Source organism: Atractosteus spatula, chromosome 14, assembly GCF_055471065.1.
Source record: "Atractosteus spatula isolate fAtrSpa1 chromosome 14, fAtrSpa1.hap1, whole genome shotgun sequence".
NCBI classification, from domain to species: domain Eukaryota; kingdom Metazoa; phylum Chordata; class Actinopteri; order Semionotiformes; family Lepisosteidae; genus Atractosteus; species Atractosteus spatula.
In genome coordinates this window covers 5,090,006-5,104,317 of record NC_142719.1, presented here as the reverse complement: position 1 = coordinate 5,104,317, position 14,312 = coordinate 5,090,006, and the positions used below count along the sequence as shown (strand labels likewise).

General features: G+C 40.9%; 1 protein-coding gene across 1 annotated transcript; it reads left to right on the top strand.

The window, feature by feature from the left end:
• The first annotated feature begins 4,704 nt into the window (after positions 1-4,704).
• rpa2 (replication protein A2) lies at positions 4,705-13,670 on the top strand. Its single transcript, XM_088932522.1, has 9 exons — positions 4,705-4,874; positions 5,782-5,870; positions 6,509-6,610; positions 7,322-7,435; positions 8,295-8,369; positions 9,042-9,158; positions 10,125-10,241; positions 10,567-10,661; positions 11,951-13,670. Exons 1-9 carry the CDS (start codon positions 4,862-4,864, stop codon positions 12,033-12,035), a joined length of 807 nt encoding a protein of 268 aa, XP_088788648.1. The 5' UTR covers positions 4,705-4,861; the 3' UTR covers positions 12,036-13,670.
• Positions 13,671-14,312: the final 642 nt, after the last annotated feature.

Sequence of the window (14,312 nt, the reverse complement as noted above, 5' to 3'; positions counted from 1 at the left end):
GATGCATTCCTTTTGCACATGAAAGGCATTTTAGTTTTAACATCCTTGCTGGATCATCAAACATTATCTCCTTAGACCATTTTATTTGTTACACCCACCTGTCATGCTGGATTTCTCAGAAATATACAGGCATTGTTTATCTGTTGCATTTCTGTTTACAAACCTTCAATTGTATTTTGTCAGTTGAATAACTTCATGACCCAGAAGGAGGATACATTTCTAAATATTAATATTTCCCCAGTTGTCTTTCTGGGATTAATTTAGAATTTGAATTAGCCTTCTGCAGGATATTGGAAAGATTTTAAAATGTCATCTTCCTTAAGTGATTATTCATATTAGTATCAATTACGTTTTTACATGAAAACGTGAGCATTCCAATTGTATGACAGCAATGTCTTATAATTCAAATTATTCCCTTAATACAGGGTATTCAGTGGTTATTTGTCACTTAGGCATATGATGAGATTCTTAGTTTTTTTTTAAAACTTCAAAATAAAAATGGCTATTAGTATTTTAATAAACCAACTGCTTCTGCCTTAGTGTGTTAACTTACAATGAATGTTATGAACCTAATTTTATTTTGTTTGTCTGTCCTTCTGTGAGGCCATTGTCTATAGGTATTTAAAAAATTGAAATCCTAAAAAATGATTTGATTTATTGCAGCTGCCATTATGAGGTCACTTAGCTAGGCTGCAAACACAGTCATTTTTCATCTACTGACTGAAAATATTTTGCAGTCAACATTCATCATATTACTTCACTGTGTCCTCCTGATAAAGGAAAAGCCATAAACAGCCTATTGTAAGCTTTCAAACAGGAATGAGTTGACCTCACAGACAGGCATGACACAAGGAAATGCTAATTAAAGCATCTTAAAAGAACAGCAAAATATACATCTCCGTGTGGGAAAGAGGAACTTGCTGGCTTGCCAAGACAAGGCACTGGAACTTCTTCCCAATGGGTTTAAGGCCATAATTTGTGGTTCAAAAACAGAACTGAGAAACTACCACTCTGTAAATAATTCCCATGACCGTATGCCCTTGAGATTTATTTCCCTTAATGGGTTTCACATATCATTCACTAAAGCAAAACCTCAATACCAAATTGCTGCACTTGTTTTTAATCTTGGTTATGTTGTGCCAAAGTTACATCCAGGCCAGTTTTGGTAGGAGTGGGTAGAGAGTCATACTTGTTTAAATGTTTTAAAAATGATTATGGTTAATAACAGTTGTGGGTCATGTGATTGTGAAATATATACATAACCCCTACCCCCTTGGTAAATTAGAAGAAACTCTGCTCACGTAATTATACGTGTGGATATGGAAAGTAGGCCAATGAGTGTAGATTGTTGTACCAACAGAAGCACACAGCTGAGGTGAATACAATATAGTGAGATTAGCTCAATCAATCAGGAAATCAGGTTTCCTAAAGCATTTACAGAAAAGCCTAGCAGAAAGGGAAATAAACCTGAAATTATTTTAAAAGAAATATCCCCAAATATAAAATGGGAGGTGAATTTACATTTATTCATGCCAGAAAACTTCCCCTGTCTTTTCCTTGTATTCTAGAGCGGAGATCTCAGTCACTATGACCTGCTTTCTTGAAGATAAGGAGCAATTGGTATTTATTTATCATTTAATCAAGCAATTAGTTTAGTTAAGGGAATTAGTAAGTCTTCAGATTTTTGGTCCAAATGATTTTGAAATATTGTTGTTTCGCAGTGCTGGGGCCCTGGGTTCAGTTGCTGGGGTGCTATCAGCATGGAGTGTGTATGTTCTCCCCATGTTTGCACGGGTTTCCTCTGGGTGCTTTAGTTTCCTCAAACAGTTCAAAGACATGCTGATAATTGAATTGACCTTAGTGTGTGTGTGTCTGCCCTGTGATAGACTGGCATCCTCCCCAGGGTGTATCCTGCTTTGTGCCCATTGCTTGCCTGGATAGACTCCAGCTCCAGTTTGATAAAGTGGTTACAAAATGGATGAATGGTTTCCAAAATTACTTAATTAAGAAACAGTTTAATTTCTCACAGTTCAGTTGTGTTTTTATGTAAAACATACTTAAAACAAACACTAATTAATGTACTGATGACTCCTAGACAAGGCTGTATATCTATAAAAATGACTTATAATTCATTTTAAGACTCAACTCCATTTAATAGTTAAGGATCATACTGCTCTGCATCTTAGCTTCTTTGTGTGCGAGGGCTGCAGTTGTACACAAAAGTGGCCACTCAGGCCCTTTCTTTCTCCCTTTAGTGGAAGCAGCTGATTGGAAAAGCTTTTTGTCCACACTTCATTATTAATTTTCCATTTCCTCCGGACAAAGTCATACTATACTCCCTCACATACCAGGCCAAACCTCCAGTCTCAGCTAATTTTAGCAGATCTCCACATTTCCTATAGAAACGTGACCTGTGCTCCTTTGCATCCTTTATTCCTGACTCCTAATTTCCTGTGTTTTCATTTTAATACTCCAAAGCTTCTTTCGGTTACAGAACCTCCACTGTTGGTGCTCAAATGGAGTGTTCTTGAGTTAAAGAAAGGCTAGTTATTACAGACTGCTGACTTATTATAGACGAGAAAGTCTCTGCTCATTAAAGCAACAGCCACAAACACTCAAATGCAAATCTTGGTCATTATACAGAACTGAGAAAAACTAGAAAAACAGCTGATGAATGATTTTGGATTCATTAAGACCTTGTATTTTTCAGAACAAAATCTTCAATTTAAACCTATTTGTATTTCAAATAATGATTAGATAAAATGGCTACGGTTAGTTTAGTACAGCATTTACGTCTTACCTTCAAGCATTCCTTAACAAATAAAGGAAAACCATATTCTGGCCACATTTGGCTTTCCATTAAAGAGCTACTATCTCTGAAGAATGAGAAACACAGACAGCTCTTTTTCTTTAGCTTTTGATAGTTATGTACAAATGTAAATTTTAGCAAGCCAAATTGTACACACCTGTAATTAATGAAAAGTGCAAGAGAAGATAACTTGAATTTGCTTAGTCAGAAGAATTGAACAGTCCACTACAAGCAATGAAAGCCATTTTCTCATCTTACCTTGCCAATTGAGCCAAAAGGAAACACACTCAATAACAACTATTCCATTCTCCTGAATGCAATTTTTAAAAATAGCTCGTTCCCATGGCATTTGCAGAAGCCCTTGAGCTGTAATGAATCGCAGATGTTTCCCAGATGTTTTCTGCAGCCCTCAGGCTTCCCAAAGATGCCAAAAATCCACTGAGGATTGAGAGAATTGGTAAACACTGTGACACAGACCCAGAGTTCAGTGTTCATAAAAGGCCAGTCACCATTTGCAACAAAATGAAAGAAAAACTGAGAATTAGAAGCTCTGCCTCTTAACGAAGAAGGCAATTTCTTGAAAAAAATTACATATTTAAATATGTCTGCAGTTAACCAAATGCCAGAATGAATTATTGTCATATTATTATTACATTAAACAGATAGCACAGATGTGTACTAGAGAAACACACTCCTGAAACATTGTAAGTGTATTTAAAAATCGGTATGATTGAAGAGATGATCAAATAAATTGAAATAACATGTTAAAAACGTATACTTGGATTCGAGTAGATGTTCTCTGCAACAGCATAACAAACCTCTTTTAAATAAATTTTACTCAAAAAAACTTTGAGTTTAATTGAAAAAACGTTGACCTCAGTTGTGAATACTGAGAACTGATTAGTTTTGCTTTTCTTCAGATTTATTGTACTGATATTCCTAAAGAGGCAAACGGATCATTGATACATGAGGGTCAGTGAAGGGTTTCACAGCCAAAGAGATTAAATTACCTGGATGGGAGACCTCCTGCAAAAAACTAAGGTTGCTGCTGGAAGAGGTGTTAGCAGGTCCAGCAGGGGGCGCTCACCCTGCGGTCTGTGTGGGTCCTAATGCCCCAGTACAGTGATGGGAACACTATACTGAAAAAAAGGTGCCGTCTTTTCAGATGAGATGTAAAACTGAGGTCCTGGCTCTCTGTGGTCATTAAAAATCCCAGGGCGTTTCTCAAAATGAGTAGGGGGTGTTACCTCTGTGTCCTGGCCAAATTTCCCATTGGCCCTTACCACTCATGGCCTCCTAATAATCCTCATCTATGAACTTCATCACTGTTCTCCTCCCCACTGATAGCTGGTGTGTGGGGAGCGAACTGGTGCACTCTGGCTGCTGTCGCATCATCCAGGTGGGGCTGCACATTGGTGGAGGGGAGTCCCCACTACCTGGAAAGCACCTTGAGTGAAGTGTCCACTAAAATGTAAGGAATTATTACCATCGTAATAATTCAGGCCGACAGTCTACGCCTGTACTCTGCTCACAGTATTAGATTCTCTTGGATTTTCCGTCCAATGTAGGTAAGCAGTGTCCTCTAGTGTTAGCTCTGGGAAGTCCAGTAATATACTTATGAAAAACATTTTTTTTAAAGTTGGTCCTACCAGACGTTGGTCTGGAGAAATATGCACTGACAGTTATCGAGCCTAAAAGCTAAATAAGTTGTTTTGCCTAAGAACACCTCTTTTCATTTCGCCTCCTGTCTTTCCCTCAGTAAGTATGGCTACCCGCTCTTTTCTATGAATTCCTGCATACTTCCGTGAGAAATGAAGGCAAGTGCTGGCAAAATAGCGTCCTGGGCTGACGTCAGAGAGCGCTGTCGTCGCTGATTGGGCAAAGGAGTTCGCGGGAGTTTATGGCGCATGTGTTGTGAGCCTTGTGTCTGGTGTTGTGGCGCGCTTGAAACGTAGAGGACGAATTCTGCTCCAAGTGTCTGATATAACCGAAACTTTTGAGCTACTAATAGATTTTTTTTTGTTCTCAGTATTGTTTTCATATATTCTAATCATGTGGAACCAAGGTAAGAGCTGTTACCTTGTGCGTTGTAACACAAGCTCTGACGCTTGTTTTAACATCTGAATTCTGGATTAAGCTGCTGGTTGGACCGCCGTTTGTTTTGATGAGCAAGAATTTGAACTTTAGTTTGATTTATATTAAAAATGTAAAGCGGTTTATCTTTTGATTTTCACCTAAGCTTCATTATACGGGATGCTACAAGACACCGAAAGAAAACAGTTATCCGTTTCCACTCAATTTGCTAACCAAGTACTTCGAGATTAGTTTGAAAATCCAAAGAGAAATGTAATTATTGCCGCGCAATTGGTAGTTGAATGTGAGTCACAGGTGTGGGTCAGAACTGTTCTTATTTATGTACGTAAATACAGTAGTAGTAACAAGGCCTGTTCTGAAAGCTTGTTACAGCATCTAATTACAGGTACCCATAGTACTGACAAGATTTATGCGTCCAGTAAGTAAAATTACAGCACTGTTTTTAAGGTCTTTAAGTTAATATTTAGGCGTTTAATGATATTTGCAGTACAGAATTGAGTTACGATGCCCGTTTAGTTTCAATGTCAATACTTTGAAGGGACGAGCTCGTCCACTGTGGCCTCACAGTCCAGCACAGGACTGTCCAGTCCTGGTGCCGGTACCCACTGTCCAGCAGGCTTTATACGTCTCATTATGGGTGTAAGAACTGGGACAATCAGCTAAACTGGCCCAGTCTGGCTCAGCTGGGAGGAGCCCTGCAGCGACTGCACCAGAGTTGGGCGCTCCTGGTCCACAGATACTCTCTGGTCACTTGCTCACTGTCTAGCCTTCAGACGATCTCGTGTTTCACAGGGAGAGCTGGTAGGGCCGGTTAGCGCGGACACCGCCATCTGGTCCAGCTGCTGGGTTTCTCTCTGTAAACGGGGTCTCTGTCGCAGGTTACGGCGAGTCCAGCATGGCGGGGGGTTACACACAGTCCCCCGGGGGCTTCGGATCTCCTGCCCCCTCGCAAGGAGAGAAGAAATCGGTGAGTACACCAGGCTGCCGATTCTCCAGAAGCGCCCCGGGAATAAGAGGGCAGAAAGAGAACCCATACCCGCTACTGCCCCGTTGGCATGCGCTGTCTGACCTCCATTGAGGTGGAAGTAGAAGACGGGGCTCTTGCCACAGGGGCAGGAATGTTCTTGTGACTCGGCAGATTTGCACTTTGCCTTGCTGTGCACATTGGTAAAGTGAAGGGAGACCGGCCAGCTGTTCATCCTGTACCCACCGAATTCTTTTACCCCTGGACTCCCAGCGAGGGGAAAACGCGGGTTCGGTGATGTCTGGAGAAGACGCGTGGCTCTCACGGACGGTGCCTGGGAAATCACAGTGCTGGCGGGGCCCTGGGGGGCTCATCACACCCCTGCTCTTGGAGACACTTCTCCCGTTGGGCACGGCCACTTGGGACATCCTGGTCACGGTCAGAGTCGGCTTGTGACGTGACCCAGGCTTGAACCCGTGACGCAGACCAACCAGGGGACAGGGGTGATGAGCAAGCACCTTTACTGGTTGAGCAACTTGGGCTCCCAATTAAATTGATTAATTTAAATTAACTGCAGTAATTGGGAGTGTGGTTGGCTGCGACTGATGTGGCGCTCGTTTTTTTTTCTGCTCGTGCCATAGAGAGCGAGGACACAGCAGATCATCCCCTGCACTGTCTCCCAGCTGCTGTCCTCCTCCCAGGCAGAGGACGTCTTCAAGGTGGGCGAGGTGGAGGTCTCCCAGGTAAGCCCTTACCTGCCTTCAACTCCGGGCCGGTTTTGCTACGGCTCACCCGGGTGGCTTCCCAGCAGGCCCTGCCTTGGGTTGAGCTCTTTATTAAGAGTATTATCAGGTCCCCTGCAAAAACTGCGTTTGAGTGTCATTTCTTTTGGTGCAGTAACCACTTGGTTGATGTTTTTGTTCTGCCTAAAAACACACTATCATATGAGAAAAATATGTATACTATAGATATACTTTCGGGATGGTTTGACTTGGAACGATTCCAAGTCAAACGCAGCCAATGGAAATTCTTTTTGTGCTTTTTTTGTATTATATAACTTATTTCTATCGTGTTATAAATAGACAATAAAATTTGCTAAAGCAAACAAAGCATAAACAATATCCATCATAAATAATAGGCTTAACCCTACAGGGCATCGTTGAGACTGATGGGTAGTATTGATTTTCATTTTTTTTCTTACTTGTGTATTTTATTGTTAATGTGGGGAAAGTCTGATATTTATAATTTTACAGGAAATTCTTCTTTAGCAGATTTAGTTTATTACATCTGAAGTCCATTAAACCCGGGTTTACAGTACTTATTGCAATCTTTGATGAAAGGCTTGCCATGAGGGCATGCTTCAGACTGCTGGAGGGTGAAGCACCATGTGTTGCACTGATGGGAAATGCTGAGCTGATTTTGATCTGCGGGTTCACCATCTGGTTGTTTTCTAGGTCACATTAGTGGGGATTGTCCGTAACGCAGAGAAAGCTCCAACCAACATCCTGTACAAAGTGGACGATATGACAGGCCCGCCCTTGGACGTCAGGCAGTGGGTGGACACAGATGTAAGTGCTTTTCCCTGGAATTACACCTTTCATGTAACTGGGTGGAATTTTCTAATGCAGATTCTTAGCATACAATATGGTGTGAGTATTTCTGATGTTTTGTAGTACTGTTCTTACTACTGTTCTTTTTTGTTATTATTTTGTTTTTGTTATTGATGGCGCTTTTGAATATTTGAATTCCTGTATTTTTTTTCATTGTCTAATTTGCATTGACTATTTTTTATTTCTTCCAAATCGCCAAACCCCTTAATGGACTCTTTATTTTCTCTTAAATGCTCTTTATTTCTCTTTTAAAACATCAAGATCATCCAGAGTATAGAAAAAGCAAAAAATATAATAATCATAAAACAAAGAGTTAAAAAAAATCTTTTAAGTCTTGAATTAAAAAATATACAAAGGAATACACAAAAGTACAATATAGCTAGTCATGAGAACAAATAAACAATTTTCCTCTTTCTTTTAAAGCACCCAATTAAAGAGTATACAAGAACAGATTCACAAAATTATAATTACTGATCTTAAAAGTCCATATATCAATATAGCCACCAACTTGAACTCCAACACTACCTGCAGTTAATCACCATCAAGAACCACCGTAACACCTTCTTCTCTGTCTATGAAGTTTAAATCTGTATTTTCTTCTTATAGTCTTTTTTTTCTGTCCAAAGCGTTTCATTATGTAACATGCCTTGGATAAAGGCATCAGTGAACTACCATGATGGATATTTGAAAACTGAGGATTTCATTTAAAAATACATCATTCTGGGGCATCCAAGAGCAGATCTTAATGAACTTTTAAGTGTTTCCTTTGGCCTGTGTGTAATGCGATGCCCTGTGGTTTGTTTCGGGTCTCCCACAGGAGGCGGGCAGTGACAACATCGTGGTTCCTCCTGCTACCTACGTGAAAGTTTCGGGTCATCTTCGGGCTTTCCAGGTAATTCCCGCACTCCGCCACGCTCTGCTGATTGGCCTGGAGAATAGGCCTTCCCGCTGTTCACTTCGTATTGTCACGATCGACCAAGACAGAGCTGTGCTCCACAAGGAACTAGCGTGCTTCTTCATTGGCTACATCCGCCATCCATTTTTTCTGCCATCCGTCCAGTTGAGGGTTGCAGGCAGCAGGAGCCCTCGACTAGCAGCGGGCCCGTGGGATGACAGTGTGTTGCAGGGCAGACACTCACACTAGAGACAGATTTCCGAGAAGCCAATTAACAAACTAGTGTGTCATTGGACTGCGGGAGGAAAACAGGCCACCTGAAGGAAACCTGCAAACACGGGGAGAACACAAAACTCCAAGCTGATTGCACCCCAGCAGTTGAACCAGGGGCCCTGCGAGGCCGCAGTGCTGATCACTGCCCTGGACAGTTGTCCTGACAAACTGCGGACAAACCTAGAGGCATTTAAAACTGAGGGTTTTTGTTATCTTGGTCATTATGTTATATCCATCTTCTTTAATCTTTAATATGCCATACATTAGATCATTACAGCTCTGACAGTGTTTGTAAGCCCCGGAATTTTTCTGAGATATCCTATACCGGTTTAGAGTATAGTTTCCAGTTTCAAAAATTGTATTTGTTTTTATTTGCGATTTCCTGTTCTCCTTCAGGGCCACAAGAGCTTGGTGGCTTTCAAAGTCAGGCCCCTGGAGGACATGAACGAGTTCACTTCACACATGCTGGAAGTAGTGCAGGCACACATGCTTCTCAGTAGACCACAGGGCACGGTGAGTACCCAGTACCCTCGGCACAGCACTCCCCTTGGGGCGTGTAGAAACACACACTATTGGAGGATTGTCCAGATGGACAGGGAAAAGTGGCAGACAAACCTAGAGGGATTTAAAACTGAGTTTTTTGTAAGATCAGATAGCTTTATTGGCCTTATACAATTTCTTGCATTAGGAATTTATTTTTGCATACCCCAACTTGCTCTCCATGAGACACACAGCCAGGGAGAGAAGCTGGGGGTCAGAGCGCAGGGTCGCCCCTGGAGCAGCTGGGGTGAAGGGCCTTGCTCAGGGGCCCAACGGAGTAGGATTCCTCTGCCGGCTGCGGGATACGAACTGGCAACCTTCCAGCCACAGAGCCACCGCACTGCCCCTGTGCTCTTGGTCACTCTGTTATATCCATCTTCTTTAATTTTTAATATTCCAGACTCCTCCTTTGAAATCATTAGCTAATGAACAGAAAGCTATTTCAGTGTTGCTTACATTTGCACCTTACTCTCTTCTCTTGGGTGTTTTTATTAGAGAAAAGTTAGTCATGAGGCCTTCATTTGCCATGTTGCACCACCTGGTGGAGCACTTGAAAAAGATGAAAAGCCTTTCTAGTTTTGCAGTCATTGCTTTACATGAATTGCAGGAAGTGTGTAAGTAAATGTCAGTGCTGTCCAGTTTGGAAACTAATTAAATTAAAAATTAAAATTAATTAAAAATAGGTGCCTATATGCTTTGTTGTGTTCTGCCTCTTGCAATCCAAATGTCCTGGTATCTGCCAGTGCTGCAGCGGCATTTCATTATTGAAAGTCTCTAGCTACTCCCAGGTTTATCACTAAAGGAGTCCAAGGTCAGAACAGCTTAAAATATTTGTTTTACTGATGTATCAAACTTCTTACCTGGTTTTATGTTTGTGTAAGCATTGTCTGGAGCACAGTTCTTCATTGTGGGCTGCTGTAATCCATTTCTGTTCTTCAGGTGAACACCTCTGGGATGAACCACAGCATGGTCTCTATGTCAGGGGGGGGCACAGGGACAGGATACTCTGGGGCCAGCGATATAGCCATGAATGGTCTGACGCCACATCAGAGTCAGGTGGGATCTAAGGCTTCATTGCTTAAATGCTGTTTTTACCTTTGTTTAGAAATGTGTCAGAAATCACAGAATAATAAATACCTGTAAAAAAACTAGTCATTTGGTACACACCCTGAACTCCACATTAACAACATTAACCCTTTCTGTAAGAGCACCTGTATTTATGAATATTCTTGATCAGAGAGGAGCTTGGTAAACGCCAGAAGGATGGAAATTCATAGTGGTTGTATTGATCCAGACTGCTGATAGCTCTTGTGTGCTTCTATTGCATACCTTTACAAATAAGGGAAGATGAGTCCCACAATTACCTTTTTGTCTTTTTAAGGTGTTGAATTTGATCAAAAGCTGCACTGATCAGCAGGGGGTCAGTATTCAGGATCTGAAGTTGAGACTGAAGGCGATGAGCCTCGCTTCCATAAAGTAAGTCCCTTTTCTAGTGGACCAGCTATTCCTGCTGCCCAGGCTGACTGTACTTACTTGCTCTGAATATTGATATTGGAATTTAGTGGGTAGTTTGTTTTTGGGTTTTGACATTCATAATCCAGTATATTTTTGGATTATTGGGAGTCCACCAGGACTGTACAGTAATTCTTCACCGGTCTTATTTCTAATGTGCATTAGTCTCCCAGGTCATGATAAAAATATTGCACTATAACAAGTCAAAATACTCTGAATCCACTATTTAAATTTTGCCACACTTGTACACATATGAACTAGAACTGACATTCTTAGAAGCAATCAGAATTGTGTGTTTTGGGGACCTTGCAGACTACTATCATCGTTGGGGTTTAGCACTTCATACTATAATCCGTTCTTTTTGATTTTTGTATCTCATGTCCAAACTGGACGTGTACATAGGACCTCAGAAGATGTTACAAGAACAATTACAAAACCTTTCAAATGCTTTTTCTAACCTTTAAGAGTTTAACTTTTGCACAGTTCATGTAGATGGTTAGTTCCAATTCAAGCCATTCAAAAACAAGCTTGTTTTGACATCTTGGTTTCTGTCTTTGCTGTTTTTAATTTGGAGACACTGACCTACAAGCTTTCTTAGAATAGACGCTTTGGAGTGTTTTTTGAAAGCTTCCCATTTCTGTTTTTGTAAGAATGGGACATTTGCATTATGTGATGCAATTGGAATGTAAAAAGTCTTTCTGCTCATCCAGAAATTAATGGTGCAATAAGCGATGTTTTACTTTTAATAGAATTGCACAGGCAGCATGTTTTAATGCATTCCTGCAAAAAAACATGTTCTAAAATTTTGCTGTGAAGGCTAAGTCATTGTAGTGGTTTCCTGTGGTTTTGACTGTATGTTCTCAGGAGGCCTGAAATTCAACAGACGACCCCTGAAAGCTTCAGCAGCTTTTTAAGAACCATCTCAGTTATGATTTAGAACAAGAATAGAATAGGTCTTGTAAACAGAATATGTCTTTTGAAGTTGTGAAGCCGGAAACTGCTTACTTTGAAGCTTCAAAAAAAGATATGATTGATAGTAATGTGGTTCTAAGGCCAGTAAAGTGACTGTTGTTGCAGTCTTGCCCTGTGTCTGAAACTGACTCTGGACATTCAGAAAGAGTTTCATTCAGGAAGCAGACAGAGATAAATATGCTTTCCTTTTGTGAAAAAATGCTTTGTGCAATATTTAAAATAAAGTAGTTGAAGTTGTTTTTTTACACAGTACTCTTACTCTAATTCTGTTCTTAATGCAGACAGGCGGTGGAGTTCCTCAGCAATGAAGGACACATCTACTCTACCATTGATGAGGACCACTTCAGATCCACGGACAACGACTAGGGATGCTCGTTTTCACGAACGCTCCAGAAAAACCCAAAGGGCTTCTGTTTCTCTTCCTCATTCTTCTTTCCAAGTGGAAATGTTTTTTTTTTTGGCAGCAGGAACAGGCTAAGGACTTGTCCTAATCCACAAATAATTTTAACCTTTCTGTTTACTGTTATGTGTTCTCTAAGCCTTGCCTGATTTTGCAGACTTTAGATAAGAGGTGGATGCCGCCGTGCTGTCGTTTTGACTCAAGTGAGTCTGCTATTTCTGCATGTCAAATATGAAAGCGGAGTTTGGACAAGAAATAAAATATCCTAGATCTCTATTTGAAATGCTCTGCTTTGACGATTGCTTACATGTCTATTCATTATTCAGTTTTTAATATTAGAAAAAAATGCAGAATGTTTCATTTTATAGCTTTAATATAGGCGAGGTGTGGGACCAATGCAAAGTCATTTAAAGTGTGTGTGTCCACCATGCACAGCCTGTATGTGCTGTGGCCCAGTCTGTCCCAGTGTCTGCAATTCTGAAGGGAGGATGTGGCACCGTTCTTCCGAGAGAAATGGAATCAGTTTGGTCCTGGTAAAAGGAGGGGAAAACGCCGTTTCAGGCGCCGTTCCTCAGCGTCTCATAAATGCTCGACTGTGTTCAAATTTGCGACAAGCAGCAATTAAGAAAACATGCCCCACGGCACTACTGAACTATCAGAACCATTCACTTTTTCACCAAGCACTTGGCTGTAGAGGTCTTTAGGTTAGTGCAAAACTGGCACTCATCAATTTGGTGAAAACATGGTAAAGGATGATTCATGTCACCATATTGCATTTCTCCACTGCTTGGTAATTCATTGTCTGTGTTCCTCGCATCACTGGACTTGCCAAACATCTGTACTGCTCCGTGGAGTTCTCTGGACTGTTTTTGATTAAATGGGGTGCTGATCTACCAGGTCGAAGGTTGCAGTGAATTGATCTGCAGTTGCTTGTTTTGCCTTGCACTTTGAATTCGTGCCCGGAGAACACAAACCTGCAACATGAACATCAGGCTACTGCCCTTTTGCTGCCGATGTCTTTCTCCCCGGGTTTTGTGTTATCACCTTAGAACGCTGTTCCTTGAGAAACATCTGCAAATTCAGCTCTCCTGGCCACTGAAAGTCTTCCCAAATGCACCCCTAGAGTCATCCCTCTTTCAAAGTCTACGAGATCTCTTGCAGCCTTGCTAGCCTAATTTTAGATAACCAGGCCTGTCTGTCATTTTTACACTAGAGTCTTAGCATGCTGGGCTGTTATTTGCTTAACAAACAAGCCACATCTGTATAGGAACCCTTGCTTTCAATATACCTGGTGTCCTTCATTTACCCAGGTGATTCAATTTTTGTCCACTGCATGTATTTTCTCAGATACCCTAAAAACATGGGCTCTGGTTATTCAAACCAGCAAAATTGCATATTTAAAAATTGTCAAAATGGAGGAGGTAGAACAGTAGTTTTGCATTGTTTTTGGATGTTTTGCAGGCGATCTAAATGCAATTTAACAAAGAAATTGAAACTGTACACAAGCCTGCATGTACACGTGTAGTGGGATTTCAAAGCGGGAGTGACATGCTTGACTTGCCAATAATACTGCTGGTTAAATAAAACAAGACTGTGTGCAAGTTCAGAAATAACTGGTGATTTGTTAAACATGCCCAAAGTGGCGTAACTTGCATTAACAAATAAAACCATGCAAGGAAGTAACTGGTCATTATCTGATGGGAAAGCTAACGAACATTGGCCCTGAGTCACTGTTGCATCACATCATTCCTTTGATTTGCAGAGTGACGGTTTTAGTTTCAAGCCACACTTGGTCTTGAGTAAAATAGTCTATTCCAGCTAACAATGTGTGATGCTTTTAAGTGATTTTCACTGTCTTTTAAAACATGTTTTCACTTCAGTACTGGAACCCCTCTTGTGCATGTTCTCCATAGGAAGTTTTAAGTAAAATTAAAAAAACCAGAAAAACCAATGGGATTCACTTCCTTCTTTGACAGCAATATGCATGCTATAACAAAAGAGGAACTCTGCAGGAAGGGATTGACATACTGAATATAATAGTTGTGGCGTTCTGAGACCTTCTGCATGTTTTAAACCGTTTTACTCACCTCTAATTCAAACTGCAAAGTTTGAACACTTTTTACAACGATGAGAAACAAAATACACCCCATAAATTCCCAGCAATTGCAATGGACATAATAGAAGCTGTGATATTGCAAATGTCCTTATAGAAGAATATAGACCAGGGATCCATGAAAAGGAAA

Excerpts from the sequence above, each read along its gene's own strand:
- rpa2 (XM_088932522.1), top strand. Across the intron at positions 8,370-9,041 it reads GTCATCTTCGGGCTTTCCAG|GGCCACAAGAGCTTGGTGGC; the intron begins GTAATTCCCGCA and ends GTTCTCCTTCAG. Across the intron at positions 9,159-10,124 it reads TCAGTAGACCACAGGGCACG|GTGAACACCTCTGGGATGAA; the intron begins GTGAGTACCCAG and ends TCTGTTCTTCAG.